The sequence below is a fragment of the Rhododendron vialii genome, chromosome 5a (assembly GCF_030253575.1).
Source record: "Rhododendron vialii isolate Sample 1 chromosome 5a, ASM3025357v1".
In the NCBI taxonomy this organism is placed as follows: Eukaryota; Viridiplantae; Streptophyta; class Magnoliopsida; order Ericales; family Ericaceae; genus Rhododendron; species Rhododendron vialii.
This window is the reverse complement of record NC_080561.1, coordinates 3967330-3982908: the sequence shown is the minus strand read 5'-3', so window position 1 is coordinate 3982908 and position 15579 is coordinate 3967330. Positions and strand designations below refer to the sequence as shown.

The following is a 15579-nucleotide window of genomic DNA, read 5'->3' as shown; positions in this document are numbered from 1 at the left end:
TGTAAATTCTCGAATAAAAATCTCTGTATGATCTTTTAATTTTCTCGTTGTTTTAGTTTTTTATTTTTAAGGCCTCGCCCTCGTAATCTGTATTTGATATTATTATTATTATGACTGCATTTGTCTTGTTCTCAAAAGGGCATGCAAGTGTTTCAAAGAAAATGGGTTTACAAAACAAAGGGACAATACCCAAATCAGACAAAACTACCTCATAAAGCTTAGAAGGGAGGTTATCCAACAATGCGTTCAAGATTGGTTTTTTACATAAACAAATCAAGCTTGAACATTTTATTAAATCTTACTGAGCATCTATATATCAAACTCGATCAAGCTAGTTTTATTTCGTTCGGTTTTTGATGTAGACAAGATTTAAAATTACCTGAGATTGATTAACCTCATGAGTATTTGTTTCCCTCGAAAAGGAGAAACAAATGCCTTGGCCGCGTGATTGAGATGCGCAAATGTTCCAGGACCATAGTTGGTCTGAGTGTGGATGGACTAACTTTTGAACAGACGACTTGTGCACAGTAGATGAAATCCACCGCTGGTACCCTTTTTTGCCTCAACGAAGAGGACTTTGCAATCTTCTCAAGCGATGTAGAAGTAGTTAGCGCAGTGCTCAAACATAAAGAACGCCATTAAAATGAAAATGCTCGGAATTTCCATTGTCGGAAATAATAAAATGGTTGATATAAGCCCAAACAGGCCATGCAACCCGTAACGTCACGGGTGGGGCAGGATCACGGGTCAGATCCATGTGCTGATTCTGAAGATGTTAATGCTTTGGTAATACCATAGAAATTCAGGTAATAACATCATGTTTGAATCGGATAAAAAAAAAAACCCATCATGTTTGAATTAAAATCAAATAAAAGACTGAGCAAACTAGTATAGTTGCGGCCGCTCTCCATTCAGCAATGAAACATCGACCATAAACTTAATACATTCATTTGCCATTTCTTATATCTTACGTTAGAAAACCTCGTACAAGTTTGGACCCTTCAAACAACACACAAACAACATACCATGTCCTCGCGAATCTGGGTCTAAATTACAAGGTTTGAGAGAATCATGGCAGGAAAACAAGAAGAACTGGTGTCACGACAATGAAGCTCGTCAGGGGTAAGAGGATGGTGGGAACATGAGCCCTTAGACCACCCGATCTCGTTCCTCCGGTGCCGGTGACGGCTGCTACTTTTACTCCTTTGTTGCCTTTGCTGCGAGATTTACTTTTTTTGCCTCCTTTGCCCTTAATTCCTTTACCTTCTTTTCCCTTACTTCCTTCAACTTCTTTGCCTTTACTGCCTTTTCCTTTTTCACCGACTCCACCTTTACCTCCTCCGCTTCCAATGCCTCCTCCTCCTGTGGCTTTACCTCCTCCTCCCACGACTCCGCCTCCTCCTTTACCTCCTCCGCTTCCTGCGCCACCTCCTCCTCTGCTTCCTGTGCCACCTCCTCCTCCGCTTCCTGTGCCACCTCCTCCGCCTGCTCCACCTCCTCCGCCGCTTCCTGCGCTACCTCCTCCGCCTGCTCCACTTCCTCCTCCGCTTGCTCCAAAACTTTTGCTTCCACCAAATCCGCCTCCACCAAATCCTCCTTTAAATCCCTTGAGAAACCTAAAGTGGTCTCTCAGGCGAAGTTTATGAGATGAGTCCTTGCCTACTTTTGCGTATTCTTCTCGTGTTTCATTTACACGAGCCCCAGAGAAGGTTTCCCTTTCATTGAACAAGTTCTCATCGGCTAAGGTTGCAAATGTTTGAGTGGCAAATGATACGATTATGAGCAAGAGAACTTTTTCAAGTTTGAATCCCATTTTCTTGAGGATCCTTTGTGTTGTACATGCTTGAACATTTTGAGAGTTCTTATAGGCCGCATGGTTTAACAATTGCTATTTTTCCTTAATCATCTACATGGAGGACCATCCATTTGTGAACATTTTTAGTAGGTGCACATAAGATATGTCAATGTTGCCAGGTTATTATCACCAGGATTGACCAAAAGAACAAAAGAATGACCGCCAGCCCAAACTTCAAAGAACTCTTTTATATAGATTTTTCTAAATCGTCTACATGGAGGACCATCCATTTGTGAATATTTTTAGTAGGTGCACATAAGATATTTCAATGTTGCCAGATTATTATCACCAGAATTGATCAAATGGACAAAAGAAGACCGCCAGCCCAAATTTTAAAGAACTTCTTTATATAGATTTGACCCCCTAGGTCATTCCTTTTAAGAAAATTACTACCCACCCCTAACAACAAATTTTCATATCATTTTGGTTGTACTTGTAAGTACATGTACATTTGCCTTTTTGGTTTTGATATCATGCATCCGTCCTAGATTGCCAACGCGGTACAGGTTAGTTATATAGGTTTCTTATAATCTAAGAAGCACATATGCGGACATGGAATGCACAAAACACAAAGCATCGAGATGACACAACATGGTAGTTTATGTTTTTGAACTAGTCAATGGTAACTTGATACACTCACATCATTCCTTTTAGAAGTTAAAATGACCATTTAAATCTTCTACGCTTTTGGATTCTTTAGGTGTTCAGATCAGCTTATGCGCACCTCAACTAATTATCGTTCATTAGCAAGAGGCCCAATTAAAATCAGAGCAAAGCTTTGTAGAGATTGGCCCCAACAGAGTACGTGATAGAACCTAAGAGGCTTCAAAATTACTTACAAAAACATTTACAAGGGTCCCTCACAAGACCAATGCATTCCGTAAGAATTCTACCACTCAAGTTAAACCTTGATTGGAGAAAGAACTCTATAAAATTCTCAACAAATCATCCTCTATATAAAAGATAACTACTCTTCGACTGCGTTTGGATACCTGCATTGTTGGTTGAAAGTATCCGGCAATTCAGTCGATTTTGCCATATCTTGAGTTTTCCATACAATGGAAAATCCCAACGCACTGCTCATGGATTGTGCTATTGTGGCACGCCATATATCCAATACTTGGTACCTAAATCCAGCATGACATCATGACCATAAACGATTATCCGTGATGCCTACTAGCTTGGGACGAGCAGGCTTAGCTCTGTACGCCGTTCTTGTTTATATCTTATAAAAAGTAAAGGACCAAATCCTGGTGAGGTATGCCGTCCTTGTCACATCTTAGCTCTGTATTTTCCTTCACTCAAAGACAGGCCTAGCCATCGGAGTGCTTGCTACCGTTCATCAACAGCTAGTTAGGCACTAACAGTGGTCTAATTTAGTGTGTAGTCTAATTTTGTGGGTCTGGGTGAAAGCGGAGCTTCACAGTCCAGATCCAATGGCCAAAAGAGAGGAAGAGATCCGGATAAACACCGACCCACATTTAGCTGAACTTCCTCCAAGGTCGATCAATAGTAACTGCTGCTTAATGGTGTGCTTCACCATCTATAACTAAAATTAATCAAAGAATACAATTTCATGCTTGCTGCTTAGCAAGCACATCACTACAGAAGAAGAAGAAGAGATGAATTGACTAATGCGGGTGGGAAGAAGAGAAGCACAATTGAATTACCACAACCAAAATAAAGATAGGAAAGTCTATGCTCGAGGCAATAATGGAAAACTGAATCAGTCTGGTAACAATAAAAACTACCCAAAACTCTCATGTATTGTTCAGACAGCATATGACAGGAAGATATTGGGAACTCAATCATCTTCCTCAATGACCTTGGTTCCCAGTCCCTTCAACCCTTCTGCTGGGATTTCAGCAACGGTAACGAGAGAGTAGAGCTCTTCCTTGGCGTCTTCATCGTCGTTTCTCTTGCGAGCAATGCGAACTCTCACCCGCCTTGGGACACTTCGGATCCCCCTGCTCCAGACATACTTGTTTAGCTTGACATCCACTCTCACATCCTTGGTCCCCATAGCTGTTTGTGCAAATTTCCTTATCTCCTTGATGGCTTTAGGAGCCTTCTTCTTGAATGTGCTGTTATTTACAGTGAAAAAAAGCACAACATAAGATCATGTTCTATCTCTTGGTATCAAAGAATTACATTTCCACCATTTCAACAAGTAATATATTATATCATTATAAGTGTGTATCTATGTCACTTTGTAGATACTTAAACAAACTGAAACAAAGAAAGAGAGAAATGTAAGCAGAAGCACACACCAGAAGGCATAAAGCAGTATTCTTCTAAGTTTCTAACTACAATAATCATCATTCACTTTCCATGAAATGCACCACTGCCAAGCATGGTCTTATGTCTTTCGCAAAATCACAAACTTAGAAACAGTGCACGGGATGGACACTATCATTTTTCACCAATAAAAAGAATAGAAGGTGAACTTCATTATTCTTTTATCTTTACCGCGAGTCTACGGTATGATTGCTAGTGGAAAGCAGGTCCATCACCAAGTTACATCACAAGGATGAGCCCCCTAATTGCAATTACAAGTGAAAAGAATGGGTTTTGAACGTCATTTTTTCTGCAAACTTCATTCAATAATGAGTACTACAAATAGGAAATAACTCGGGCAGTTAAATGTTGTCAAAAACTTCGATTGACGAATAAAGAATGACGACTTTAGATTGCCCAATGACAACATAACCATTCACTTAAGTTGTCCAGTTTAATAATCCAAAAATTACAAGTTATTACATCACAAGGATGAGCTAGAACATCAGAATGATGACCTCTTTAAACCCCTTACAGCAATTACAAGCTAAGAAGCACGGCCACGTCTACACGCCTTTCGTATCCATGTCGGACACGGACACGCTAGGGCAGTTAATTGTTCTAAACAAGCTTCGATCAACTAAGAATAACAAATTCACTGGGAAAGGCCACGCTTTCAGTTCCGGGATGAATTTGTTTGGTCATAAACTATAAACTATCATATCTCGTCTAGGAATGGCTAAAATGCCGTGACAAAACAAGCAAATGATAGCTACGCTGTATCGATCTTGATATTATAAGCAGACCCAGTAAATTCAACCGTACAACTAGAACGTCATATATGCTTTATTCATTCATCTAAAGCCAAATTCAAAATCTGCAGATTATATACGCTCGATTAGATATTATACGATCAAGACCAATACAGGGTGTGAAGAAATCATGCTTATTACCATCCGTGCAAGCGCTTGTGGAGATTGATGGTGTACTCCCTAGTCACCACCTCTTCCTTCCTTCCTTTCGTCTTGTCCACCATTTTCTTCCTCCCTTCTCTCTCCTCGAGCACTGCTCAGCGATTCCTGCACTCAACCACACAGAAAACGTCAAGCTCAATTTCTTTACTCAAATCGTTGAGAGAGAGAGAGAGAGAGAGAGAGAGAGAGAGAGAGAGAGACCTCTGGGTTTCGAGCCGAAACTGACGATGAGAGAGAAGAAGCAAAAGAGACGAGTATAAAGAAAACCCTAGTTGTATTCCCTAAACGGACTTTTAAGACAACTGGGCCTGCATATTCTGGTTTCGGACCATATTTTTGGGTTGGGTTGGCACCCGATCTGGTTTATTTCGGGTAAAGCCCATCACACAGCCTGTACTTTTTGTTTGATATTTTGATATCATATCCGATCAACTTTGGCATGTTCAATGTTCTCGACAAACTCTAAAAAATGAATGGTTCTGATCATTATTATGAGCTTGGAAAGGGTCCACAAATGATTCAATATTGGATCGGACTGGTTAGAAGAAAAACTGAACGGGATCCTCTCCCCCACTCCTTTCCCTGGGAATCGAATGGTTGCAAAATTTGCCTTGTTGAGAAAAAAAAAAAAACTCTCTTTCCATCAGAGCATTTGCAATGTGTGTTTCGGAGGCAAATTTTTCCCGTGCCGGGTGGGTATCAAGTGTGCCCGCTTGACACATCCAAGCCATCCTTTGTATTTTTGGACGGCTCGAATTTGGAAAAAAAGAAAAGAGAGAATAAGTGTTGGGGTGAGAGGAGAGAGAAGATTTCAATCTGAACCGTTTAAAAACGTATTGGATGACCTAGATATGCCGAGCGGACACCACGTGAGATATACTCACGTAACCCACCCGGCACCGATTTTTAATTTTTTTTTTTTGTTTCGGTGGCATAAACTAAGATTTAGCAATTTTTTGGTGCTCCCATGAATGTATTATTGTGTTTTAGTTTGAACGTCTTCTAGATGTCACGCAAAGCTAGATCCCACTTTTTCTACATTTTATCATAAAGAATACATTTTCTGTAACATTTTAAAGCCATCTTAATCCATTCTCTCCCCTCTTATCTTTATCAGTGTCACCCCTATAACATCCCGCCCGCGAAGGTTTTCGTTTTGAAGAGAAAATGTCAATAAAGTATAATCATAATCTAAACAATGTTGCTCTAATAGCATAAATGTATTTTTATATCCTCACCAAATGCCAAAGGAAAAAGCCAGTTACAAATCTTAGCATGGCATCATCAGTCACTAGAGTAGCAACTATTCACTATAGCAGACCGTCGTGCCATTACCAAAATCATTCTTTTGAAAGCATTTTTCAGAAACTGTTTTAGAAAAACAAAAAAAACACTCTTTACAATTGCATCCTTCTCATTTTCAACAGAAATGGTTCTAAGACTCGAAAACATCTTTATGAAGTTTTCCAAAATTGGGATCTTTTTCAAAAAATCCCATGAAAACAAGTTTGAAAACCATCAAGTAATCATTTATGTGGTTTTGGTTAAGCGAAAACAGGAAAACATAACCTTTGGAAGGCAACCATGCATCTAAGACTCAAAACACTACATCAATTGAAACGCTACCCACAGGCCACGGCATAGGTCTCAATTTGTACATGTAAGAGTACTAATTACCCGCTAAATGCATTTCATAATTTTACCTCAACGAACAATAGTCTGCAGTTGGCATGATTGTACAATGTTATAAGCTCTCTTCGTTCACAACAGAAATACCAGTGAACAAGACGCTGGAAAGATTACGCCGACTATCATACAGCAAAAGCAACAATTAACATACACAAAACAAGCATTATCCATCCTCTATGCTCTCTGCAGAAATTAGAAGTCTATCAGTCTATGCATTGATCAATGATCATTAAGAAGGTTGTTCTCAGTTAACTTCATGAAATAACCAAGCGCTACGGCAGGGATATCACTAATTAGTTATAGGCCCTTTTTGCCACAGCTTCCAACAAACGCAAAACCTAATAATCTAAACTCAGAAGTTAAAAGCACGGACACAAATACCGCGAAAGACTGTGGACCGGCCTCACAAGCCTCTAGGAGAAACCTTCTGTGCAATTGACTTGATCTGTTTTATCCTTTCATCAACTAGCTGCTTCAGCTGTTGCTCTTGATTAGCTTGATCTTCATCCATCTCAATGCTGCTACTAGCTTCAACATTCTTGGATTTAAACATGACAAACGCCATTTCCTGATCATAATCTGTTGGAAACTCAACCAACCGCTTCCCTGCAGCCCCCGAGTCCTTTCCTATGACATCAGCCCTAATGCGATCCGAAATGATGGTCCTGAAATTCTCCATGTACTTGTCTACAGACTCGAGCCCAACATAGATGAGCACCTCCCAAGACTGTAAAAACTGTTTCTTGTTAATTTTCAAACTTTTCCTGACTTCTTCAATAGCACTGGGAGGTGGCCCAAAATGACATGTTTGGGTTTTCTTTGAGAGATTTTCTTGCTTCAGACGCAAAATTGTTGAATCAAGGGCTTCCTGGATTGGTGTAAAGACAAGAAGGCGTTGCACATCGATACAAGTTCGCACATGTTGTAAGGCGTCCAATGGCTCTTCAACTGTCAAGTCGTGAACATCTTCGCCAATCGCAAGATTGTTAAGCACCTCTAGAAGGCAGCGGCCATAACCTTTTTGCTGGTATGGAGGCAACACAAGTATCTGCCATCAACAGAAATATAATCAACAGCTAGACATAACCAGGCAACGCATCAAGGCCCTGTCGTTTGACCGGACTAATAAAGAAATTGTGTGATAACTAATTCTGTCAGAATAATATCGGGGGATTAATAAAACCACACTGCTATGGTCCTGTATATCCCATATTTACAGGGATCTAATGTGCGCTAGGCATCTAACCCCACTCGCAAAAGTTCTAACCAAACACATGATATGCAATTCCACTGACAAACAGGTCCTTAATGTACAATTTGGGAAAGATAAATTGATGTAGGACACTTGTCTAACCACCCCATGGCTATGTCATCATCAATATCAATCTAAATCCTCTTTGATTCAGTCTAACAAGGAATCAATGCAAAGGAGAGCAAACCTGACCAAGCCGCAACCGCAAACTGTCAGGGTAATGGTAGAAACGATAAATTGCGGCAAATCCAAGCAATTTAAGTTGGTTTTCCCCCAGCTCCTCTTTTTTCTTCTGAGCTATGAGAAGAATCTCCCATCCTGGATCAGTAATATCGATGGCATTGCTACCTGGTACAATGATATGACTGGTTAAAGAGTGCATTTTAGTTTTACCCAAGGTATGGGATAATACCAAGTCAATTAGTCCGAAACACGTGAAGAATTACCATCTATTAGGAGAAGAACAAGAGGTATCAATCGACTATAGAGGTGCCCAACAAGCATGGTACCCACAACCCGAATAACCTGGCCAAAGACAAAAAAATAAACATTGGCAATCCAAAGGAAATAGAATCTAGTCCGTACCAAAATACACACTATGCAGAGTCCAAATGAAAATGCAAGATAGGCAAGCACGACATTCACCAAGAAAAAATATAGCAAAGGAGCTAAAGAACACCTCCACATCAGAATCTGTTTTTAATTGATCAATAGAATCACTGTTGTGTCCATTTGGGGCCTTTAACTGCAATATCTCCCCTTTCGAGACAATAGATCTGTGTAAAGGAAAGGAAAACCATCCACAATTTTAAAAACACTACCACCAACTTAAAAACACAACTTAAGAAGAAATGAATGAGAAAATAGCAACAAATGCTAAGGTAAGTTATTGATGACACATACTGAACATAATCAGACTCTGTCGAAAATGTTAGAAGGAAATCTTCCTTTTTCTCGACAAGATTCTCAGCAAAGATATTCTGGAAGGAATTAGAAAATAATCAGCACCTATTACCTAAGGAAATAGGATACAAACACAAAAGACTAAAATGGATGGTCCCTTAATACCTGGAGAGCAGTTTTCAAATCTGTGATACCTTTGCCACCCTTGTACAGTCACAAGACATAAACCATTAACAAGCCATCAGAAGACATAGCTAAATGACGCAAGAATACAAAAGAATGAATTGCTCAAAACACAAATCCACCATCTACATCTTTACCATTCTAAAGGCTAGTGCAGATACTTACATCGGATGTGCTCTCAAATGTAATATCAGCATATGCATGAAATGATATGCTACTGAGCCAGACGGTTATCTGCATCAATTGCAATGAAGATAGTTTAGAGTGAGTAAAACTAAAACCTCTCAGCTGTAAATGAACAACTCAAAGAGACCAAAAAATGGGAGGTGTACAAATATTAATGGTGCCATAGTTACAAGTATAGCAAGAACCACAATAGATACAGCTGGGCAGGCTAATTAAACGATTGGAATTTTCATCTTAGAGCTTGTTGTGCACAATGATCTGGGTTTTGATTATTAATTAATCCCAAAATAATAATCCAAATGGAATGCACATTACCTTCAACCCTTGGTATCCGTAAATTTTCCCATCTTCTTCAAAAAAAATGTTCAAGTCAACGGGTTGGATACAATAACTGTCTGGAGCATCCACTTCTTCTTTGCTAGAAACTAAAATACAGATACCACGTAAATAATAAAAAATTAGACTCCAAATGACAAGAAAAATGCAAGCAAGATGAGATTCATGTGAACGATAAAGGAGAAAATCAGAAAACCAAAAAGAAAGCTACTACAACAATGCTCATCCATGCTTACTGCTGGTCATCAGTGCAAGACAACTTATCATAAGGTAATCGCGATTGATAGGAAACTGTGTAACCAAATTACTTACTTCACCAAGCATGAAATCAAGAGGTCCAGCTTAAATCCATACATAGACATTAAAGTTTACGATCGTGTAAATACGTAACAATAAATTCATAGTAGCCAATCGACCGCATACTAAACCTTGCTGCCAACTGTAAACCCATAGATGAACAACCAAGGCTCAATTGGGGTTCAAACCTAGTAACAAACCCAGTAGGCAGTGTGCACTCTCAACCTCCACCTCAAGCATCACTAACCCACACCTGAACCCACAGCTACAGAACATGGCCCAAATTCAACAAATTTCAGCTCAAACCAACTTTAATATTCACCATTTCCGTTAACCATGATAGTCTAAAAAACTAACGAAACCAAACTAAGCCTTGTGTCCCAATCAATTGAGTTCGGTTACATGAATCCTATTTTTCCATTGAGCTCTGTTCATGGCTACAGGCTACCTATTCACTTAGATTATATAATCCCAAATCATTCGGTATCACGTCATCCAAAGTCAGTTTAGGTCTAAAGTCTTCCCTCATTCCTACTTTCACATCCTAAGTCTCATTAAAGATTAATCTCAATTTGCGACTTTTCTATTTCATTTTTTGCATAACATGATTTGCACACACATCGCGTGCCCCGGAATCTTGTACATGGACAAACGTTTGTCATGTAGGTATGCCGTCACTGGCGTGAGATGGCATTTCCACATTATTTTGCAGATACGAAATGCCAAAAACTGGTCTGTGTTGCTTCTTAAGAAGAAGAAACACAGTAAGTCTCAAGCCTCGTTGAAATATCATGTTGTATCATGTAATAACGCCAACCACCCACTTAACCCAAACAAACAAAAGAGAGACCGTTTTAGGCCAAAATGGACATGGGTTCTTCAAAATCAAGCTAGTTACGATTAATTTCAGCTAAAAAAACCACAAATTATCCTATAATAATCACAATTAACGAGCATAAACCTCATACCCAGATAAATTTTGATGCACTCGTTGGCTTCGACTCCAGGATCTGCACCCAAAAAGCCCAAAAAAAAGAAGAAAAACTTAAGGACCGAGAGATTCATGCTTCGAAAAAAGGGCAAAAACTATGGAAAAAACAGGTGGAATTCGAAGTGAAATTGGAGGAGGAGGATCCGAGTTGACTCACCGGTCTTGGAGAATCCGACGCGGCGTCGTTTCTTGGGCTCGGTGGCAGGGGCAGAGGAGGAGGACTGGTTTTTGGTCCCCATTTTTCGGCGGTTAGGGTTTCGTCGGAGCGGGAAATTGTGAGTGAAGCGGGAAATGCTGAGAGTGTCAGAGTGTATATATAGGCATGTACATATACGGATATGCTGTTTTGAATGGAAAGATGAGTGAACTATTAAATTTACGAGAGCATTGACAAGGAGGGCGTTTGGTCTAGTGGTATGATTCTCGCTTTGGGTGCGAGAGGTCCCGAGTTCGATTCTCGGAACGCCCCCTTCTTTTTTTTATTTCCGTTTCATTACGAAGGTTCTATATACATTGCTGGTATATTGAAGTAGGGCTGTAAACGAACCGAATTGAGCCGAACCCTGTTAAGTTCGGCTCGGGTTCGTTAAGGTATGAGTTCGGCTCGGGTTCGGCTCGAGTTCGATTCGAGCCTAAACAACTTGGCTCGAGTTCGGCTCGTTAAAATTTTTCAAGGCTCGGGTTCGGCTCGGTTGGGTTCGTTAAGATACTAGTTTGGCTCGAGTTCGGCTCGGATTCGGCTCGGGTTCGATTTGAACTTGAACATCTTGGCTCGAGTTTGGCTCGTTAAACTCAAATGAATCGAGCCGAGCCAAATCTAAGCTCGAATTGAGCTCGCCAAGACTCAGGTTTGATTCGGCTCAGCTCATTAAACTCAAGCGAACCCAAACTCTCTCATTGATCGTATAGAATTTGGGAGAAAAATAAGTATTGAATTATATATACAACCTTAAAATTTTTTACATTTACAAATAGACCCCTATTTAATTATTAATTAAATTTAAGTATAGGTTCACGAACCTAACCGAGCCGAATACCGTTAGGCTCAGGTTCGGCTCATTTACGGAACGAGCCTAGAGTTGAGGTTCAGATTCAGTTCGTTTAGCAGACGAATCGAATTCGAACGAGCTCTTACCGAACCAAGCCTCGAATAGTTCGCGAATGGCTCAGTTCATTTACAGCCCTATATTGAAGTATCACAAAATGCCAAGGGTACCGAAAATGTACAATCGCTTTTGAGGCCCACTTTTGGATCTCAACGAATAACCCGAGAGCCATTTATTAATTTTAAGAGACTTTTTCGAGTGGTAGTGCAAAAAATCAATTCAATTGGATGTGTAAATGATTGATCCAATCTTGTAATTTCTCATTCAGAAATTTAGAATCCTGAATTTTAAATTTAAACTTGAAGCTTGGATTGGGTCTCACACGAATAACCCAAATTATATTCATTAAAATAAGTTACTTATTTTTTAAATAAATATTTATTTTTAATTGAAAGTGATATAATATGAGAGAATGGCCTGTCTCGTGAAACATAAAATAAATATTTAAAAATAATACTGTAACATTAGTGGAACGAGGCCTAATTTGCCTTCATGTGGATTCGAGCAATTCTACTTCCAGGAAACAAGTCTTTCTTGTAACCCATAGCATAAGCCACGAATCTTTATTTACTCTTGTTTTATCTTCTCTCTTTGGTTTGGTAAAAATTTGAATCTCTATATTTTCTTCTAGCGATGGCATTCGAAAAAATGAAAGAAGCTGGAACTGTAAAAATTGTCGCATGTGTCAGTCAGCATGTGTTTTTTTTTTTTTTGGGTCAAATGAGAGAAATAAGCATGCTCTTTAGATTGTTACACAAATCTGTTTTCTTGAACTGGAAAATGGTGTCGTCTGTCCTTTGAAACATGAAACAGAAAAAAACTTCAAGGTGTGTTATAGCGTCGTTTTACTAAAGACAGTATCTTCCCACACTAAATGGTACAACGATACCCGAACTAAAAAAATTTCTCTCATAATTTATTCTCAGTACCAAACTATATATAAAGACATATTTTGAAAATCAACATGGAAGAAGGTTTTGCATGATCGTTTTTTCCTACGTACTGAAAGATGAAATTACTCCTGACTTTTTATGAAAGTTACATTCTTGTTCTTGCATTCTCATTTTGCAAGGTGTATTATTTTTTTGTACTTATTTGGGAATTTTTATGTATGAATCATATATGTAAAAATTTGATTTCCGCTTTAGATGATTTTATATTCAATCTTCATCAGGAAATATGTTGCCACTTTATGCCGAAATGGATTCATGTCAAAATTTGAAGTGTGTCGTGATTTAATCGTGCATGTCGGTTTTGGCGATTCTCACGAGGTGGAGGTGGTCGACGGATTGGAGCTGCGTACGTGTTGGTCGGAGGTGGTGATGGGGCTCGATAGCGGTTGACGTAGCGGAATTCACAATAGACTAGTTAGCATACTAATCCTAATGAGATAAACAACTCGTAGCCACAAACAAACCTTGCGCACAATGAAAAAAGAAAGAAACTCTGAAATATTATTAATTAAAACTTAAAATTGAATAACTTACACCCCTATTTATACTAGCATGAGTCCTAATAATAAGGTTACTTAGAATGGAGACCAAAAGTAAGTAAAATAATACTTGGAAACCAAGACTAACAAAATTACAAGATTGATAAAAATATGCCTAAACAAACGGCATTAAGAAAAGAATTCTTAAAATAAATAATTCTCAAAATAAAATTTTCATATAATTGAAATCTCCTAAATTCCTGTCCTACGTGAGGCGCGGTGACCGCCCCCAGATCTCTCTCGTGGAACCAAAAGGCGCAAGAACCAAAGCTCTGAGCTCCCCGGCACTCGTGGTGGTTTTCCTAACTGAACCTGGGTTCGAGCCGCCGTAGTACCCCTCTCACTCCTCATAAAAGGCGCAGGATTTTGATTTGGGAGAAATCATTAACTACTATTTTTTTCTGCGTTTTTTTAATGATGGGCCCCACCGCAACGTAGCGATGCGGTAGGTTAAGTGGCCAATATGTGCAGTTGGCCGGAGACTTTTTTGGCGATAACACAGACAAAATTGAGTTTAAAAAAAGGGAATGATAAATGTCCCTTCTTTTTTTACCAATACCATTGCCCTTTTTATCTTGTAGCGTATGAATTGACACAATAATTCATGTATTTTGTGAAAGTTTATTGCATTGAGGGATAAATTAGTAAATTCACCTAACAAAAAGAGAAAAGGGGAGTGACATTATCATTGACCGAGAAAAAACTACCGTTCTGCTAAATAAGCCAAGTGGCTATTTTTTTTGGTCCTTATTCAATTTTTTTTCGTATTTGTTAGTTTTTCATCAGTTTTTTTAGGATTATTGCATCGTCATGAAAAGAAGAATTTAAAAAGTAAAAAATTACGATCGAAACCTATTTTTTGAATAAAGACAAAAATAAGCCAACACCACCACCTCACCACCACTGCCACCGCCACCACAATGACTACCACCACCATGTCGCCACCATAACCACCACCACCACCGTTGTCACGATTAACAATGTTAAATTCTGTCTAAATTTATTATTAACAATGTTAATTTCTGTCTAAATTTACGATTAACCACCACCACACCCACAAGACTTAGCGAGCATTACACTTTTACCCATAGAACTTGGTGGATTATGAAATTCAATATTAGGACCGGCTAAGAATTAACTCTATTTATTTAAGCCATCCACAGTGGTATAATCAAAAAATGATAACCAAAAGCTGACACATCAGCTTTTGATTATTCACTTAAGAGGTTGTTAAGCTTAACAATGTTAAATTTCACAATGGTCACTTCTAGTCTATAATCAAAATATGGGGTCCACTACAATTTCATTCTCTCTCCCCCCTGTTTCCCGTCATTCACTTCCCTCCATTTACGTTTTTTATGAGTTAAAATATATCGATTCCCTTTCTTAATTTTGAAAAAAAAATCGGTGACTTCCTTGCCTCCTATTATGATTTTTTCCTTCTTTTTTTTTTCGGGAGTGGGTAGTAGAAACAGGAAAAAAGAGTGAAACACCTTAATCCGGCGACGATGGATTGAATTGTAAATGATCGAGAGATATGAGTTTCACTTTTGGAGGAAAAGAAAGAGAAATAATTTGTTGGCGAAGTGAAAAAGATATAGAGTAGCGAAAAAGCTTGGCTACATAAAATTTTTATTCTTCAATTTTATTTTTTTAACCAAAAAAAAAAAAGAGTGGGCGAAGAAGGGAAGAAGAAAATACTAGTTGAAACACATGTGTATACAAATTTTGGAACTAGTTAACTTATGTGGTGTAGGATCCACAAATTTTGATTATTGAAAAAGGTTGTTAGTTTTGGTTATCCAAAGCCCAAAATTTGATTATTTCTAAGTATGCTGCTAAGTTTGATTATACAATTGTGAGTAATCTTTTGCACCAATATTATTAACTTTAAAAACAATTGGCATTTGATTATACCACTGTGGATGGCTTTAGAAAAGAACTCATGGGCTAGCAATGTGTCTAGTAAAAGAATTTTCTAGAGCCACGGTGTTCACTTTTCAAAAGCTACAGTGATTGTTGTTCAAAAGCAGTGCTT

General features: G+C 38.7%; 3 protein-coding genes and 1 non-coding gene across 4 annotated transcripts; 1 reads left to right on the top strand and 3 right to left on the bottom strand.

Moving 5' to 3' along the window:
• Nucleotides 1-1069: 1069 nt before the first annotated feature.
• Nucleotides 1070-1813, bottom strand: LOC131327448 (glycine-rich protein 5-like). The gene has a single exon (XM_058360617.1). The coding sequence runs from the start codon at nt 1811-1813 to the stop codon at nt 1070-1072; it is 744 nt and encodes a 247-aa protein (XP_058216600.1).
• Nucleotides 1814-3496: 1683 nt separating this feature from the next.
• Nucleotides 3497-5496, bottom strand: LOC131325906 (large ribosomal subunit protein eL31). The gene is made up of 3 exons (XM_058358393.1): nt 5308-5496; nt 5086-5211; nt 3497-3939 (listed from the first exon to the last, which is right to left on the bottom strand). The coding sequence occupies exons 2-3, from the start codon at nt 5166-5168 to the stop codon at nt 3660-3662; spliced, it is 363 nt and encodes a 120-aa protein (XP_058214376.1). The 5' UTR covers nt 5169-5211; nt 5308-5496; the 3' UTR covers nt 3497-3659.
• Nucleotides 5497-6987: 1491 nt separating this feature from the next.
• On the bottom strand, nt 6988-11262 carry LOC131326675 (histone acetyltransferase type B catalytic subunit). Its single transcript, XM_058359531.1, has 10 exons — nt 11101-11262; nt 10921-10962; nt 9635-9744; nt 9299-9367; nt 9116-9154; nt 8951-9027; nt 8727-8823; nt 8494-8572; nt 8235-8395; nt 6988-7843 (listed from the first exon to the last, which is right to left on the bottom strand). Exons 1-10 carry the CDS (start codon nt 11180-11182, stop codon nt 7199-7201), a joined length of 1401 nt encoding a protein of 466 aa, XP_058215514.1. The 5' UTR covers nt 11183-11262; the 3' UTR covers nt 6988-7198.
• A 78-nt stretch (nt 11263-11340) lies between these two features.
• On the top strand, nt 11341-11412 carry TRNAP-UGG (transfer RNA proline (anticodon UGG)). The gene has a single exon. It is a non-coding gene; the product is annotated as a tRNA-Pro (tRNA).
• The last annotated feature ends 4167 nt before the right edge of the window (nt 11413-15579 follow it).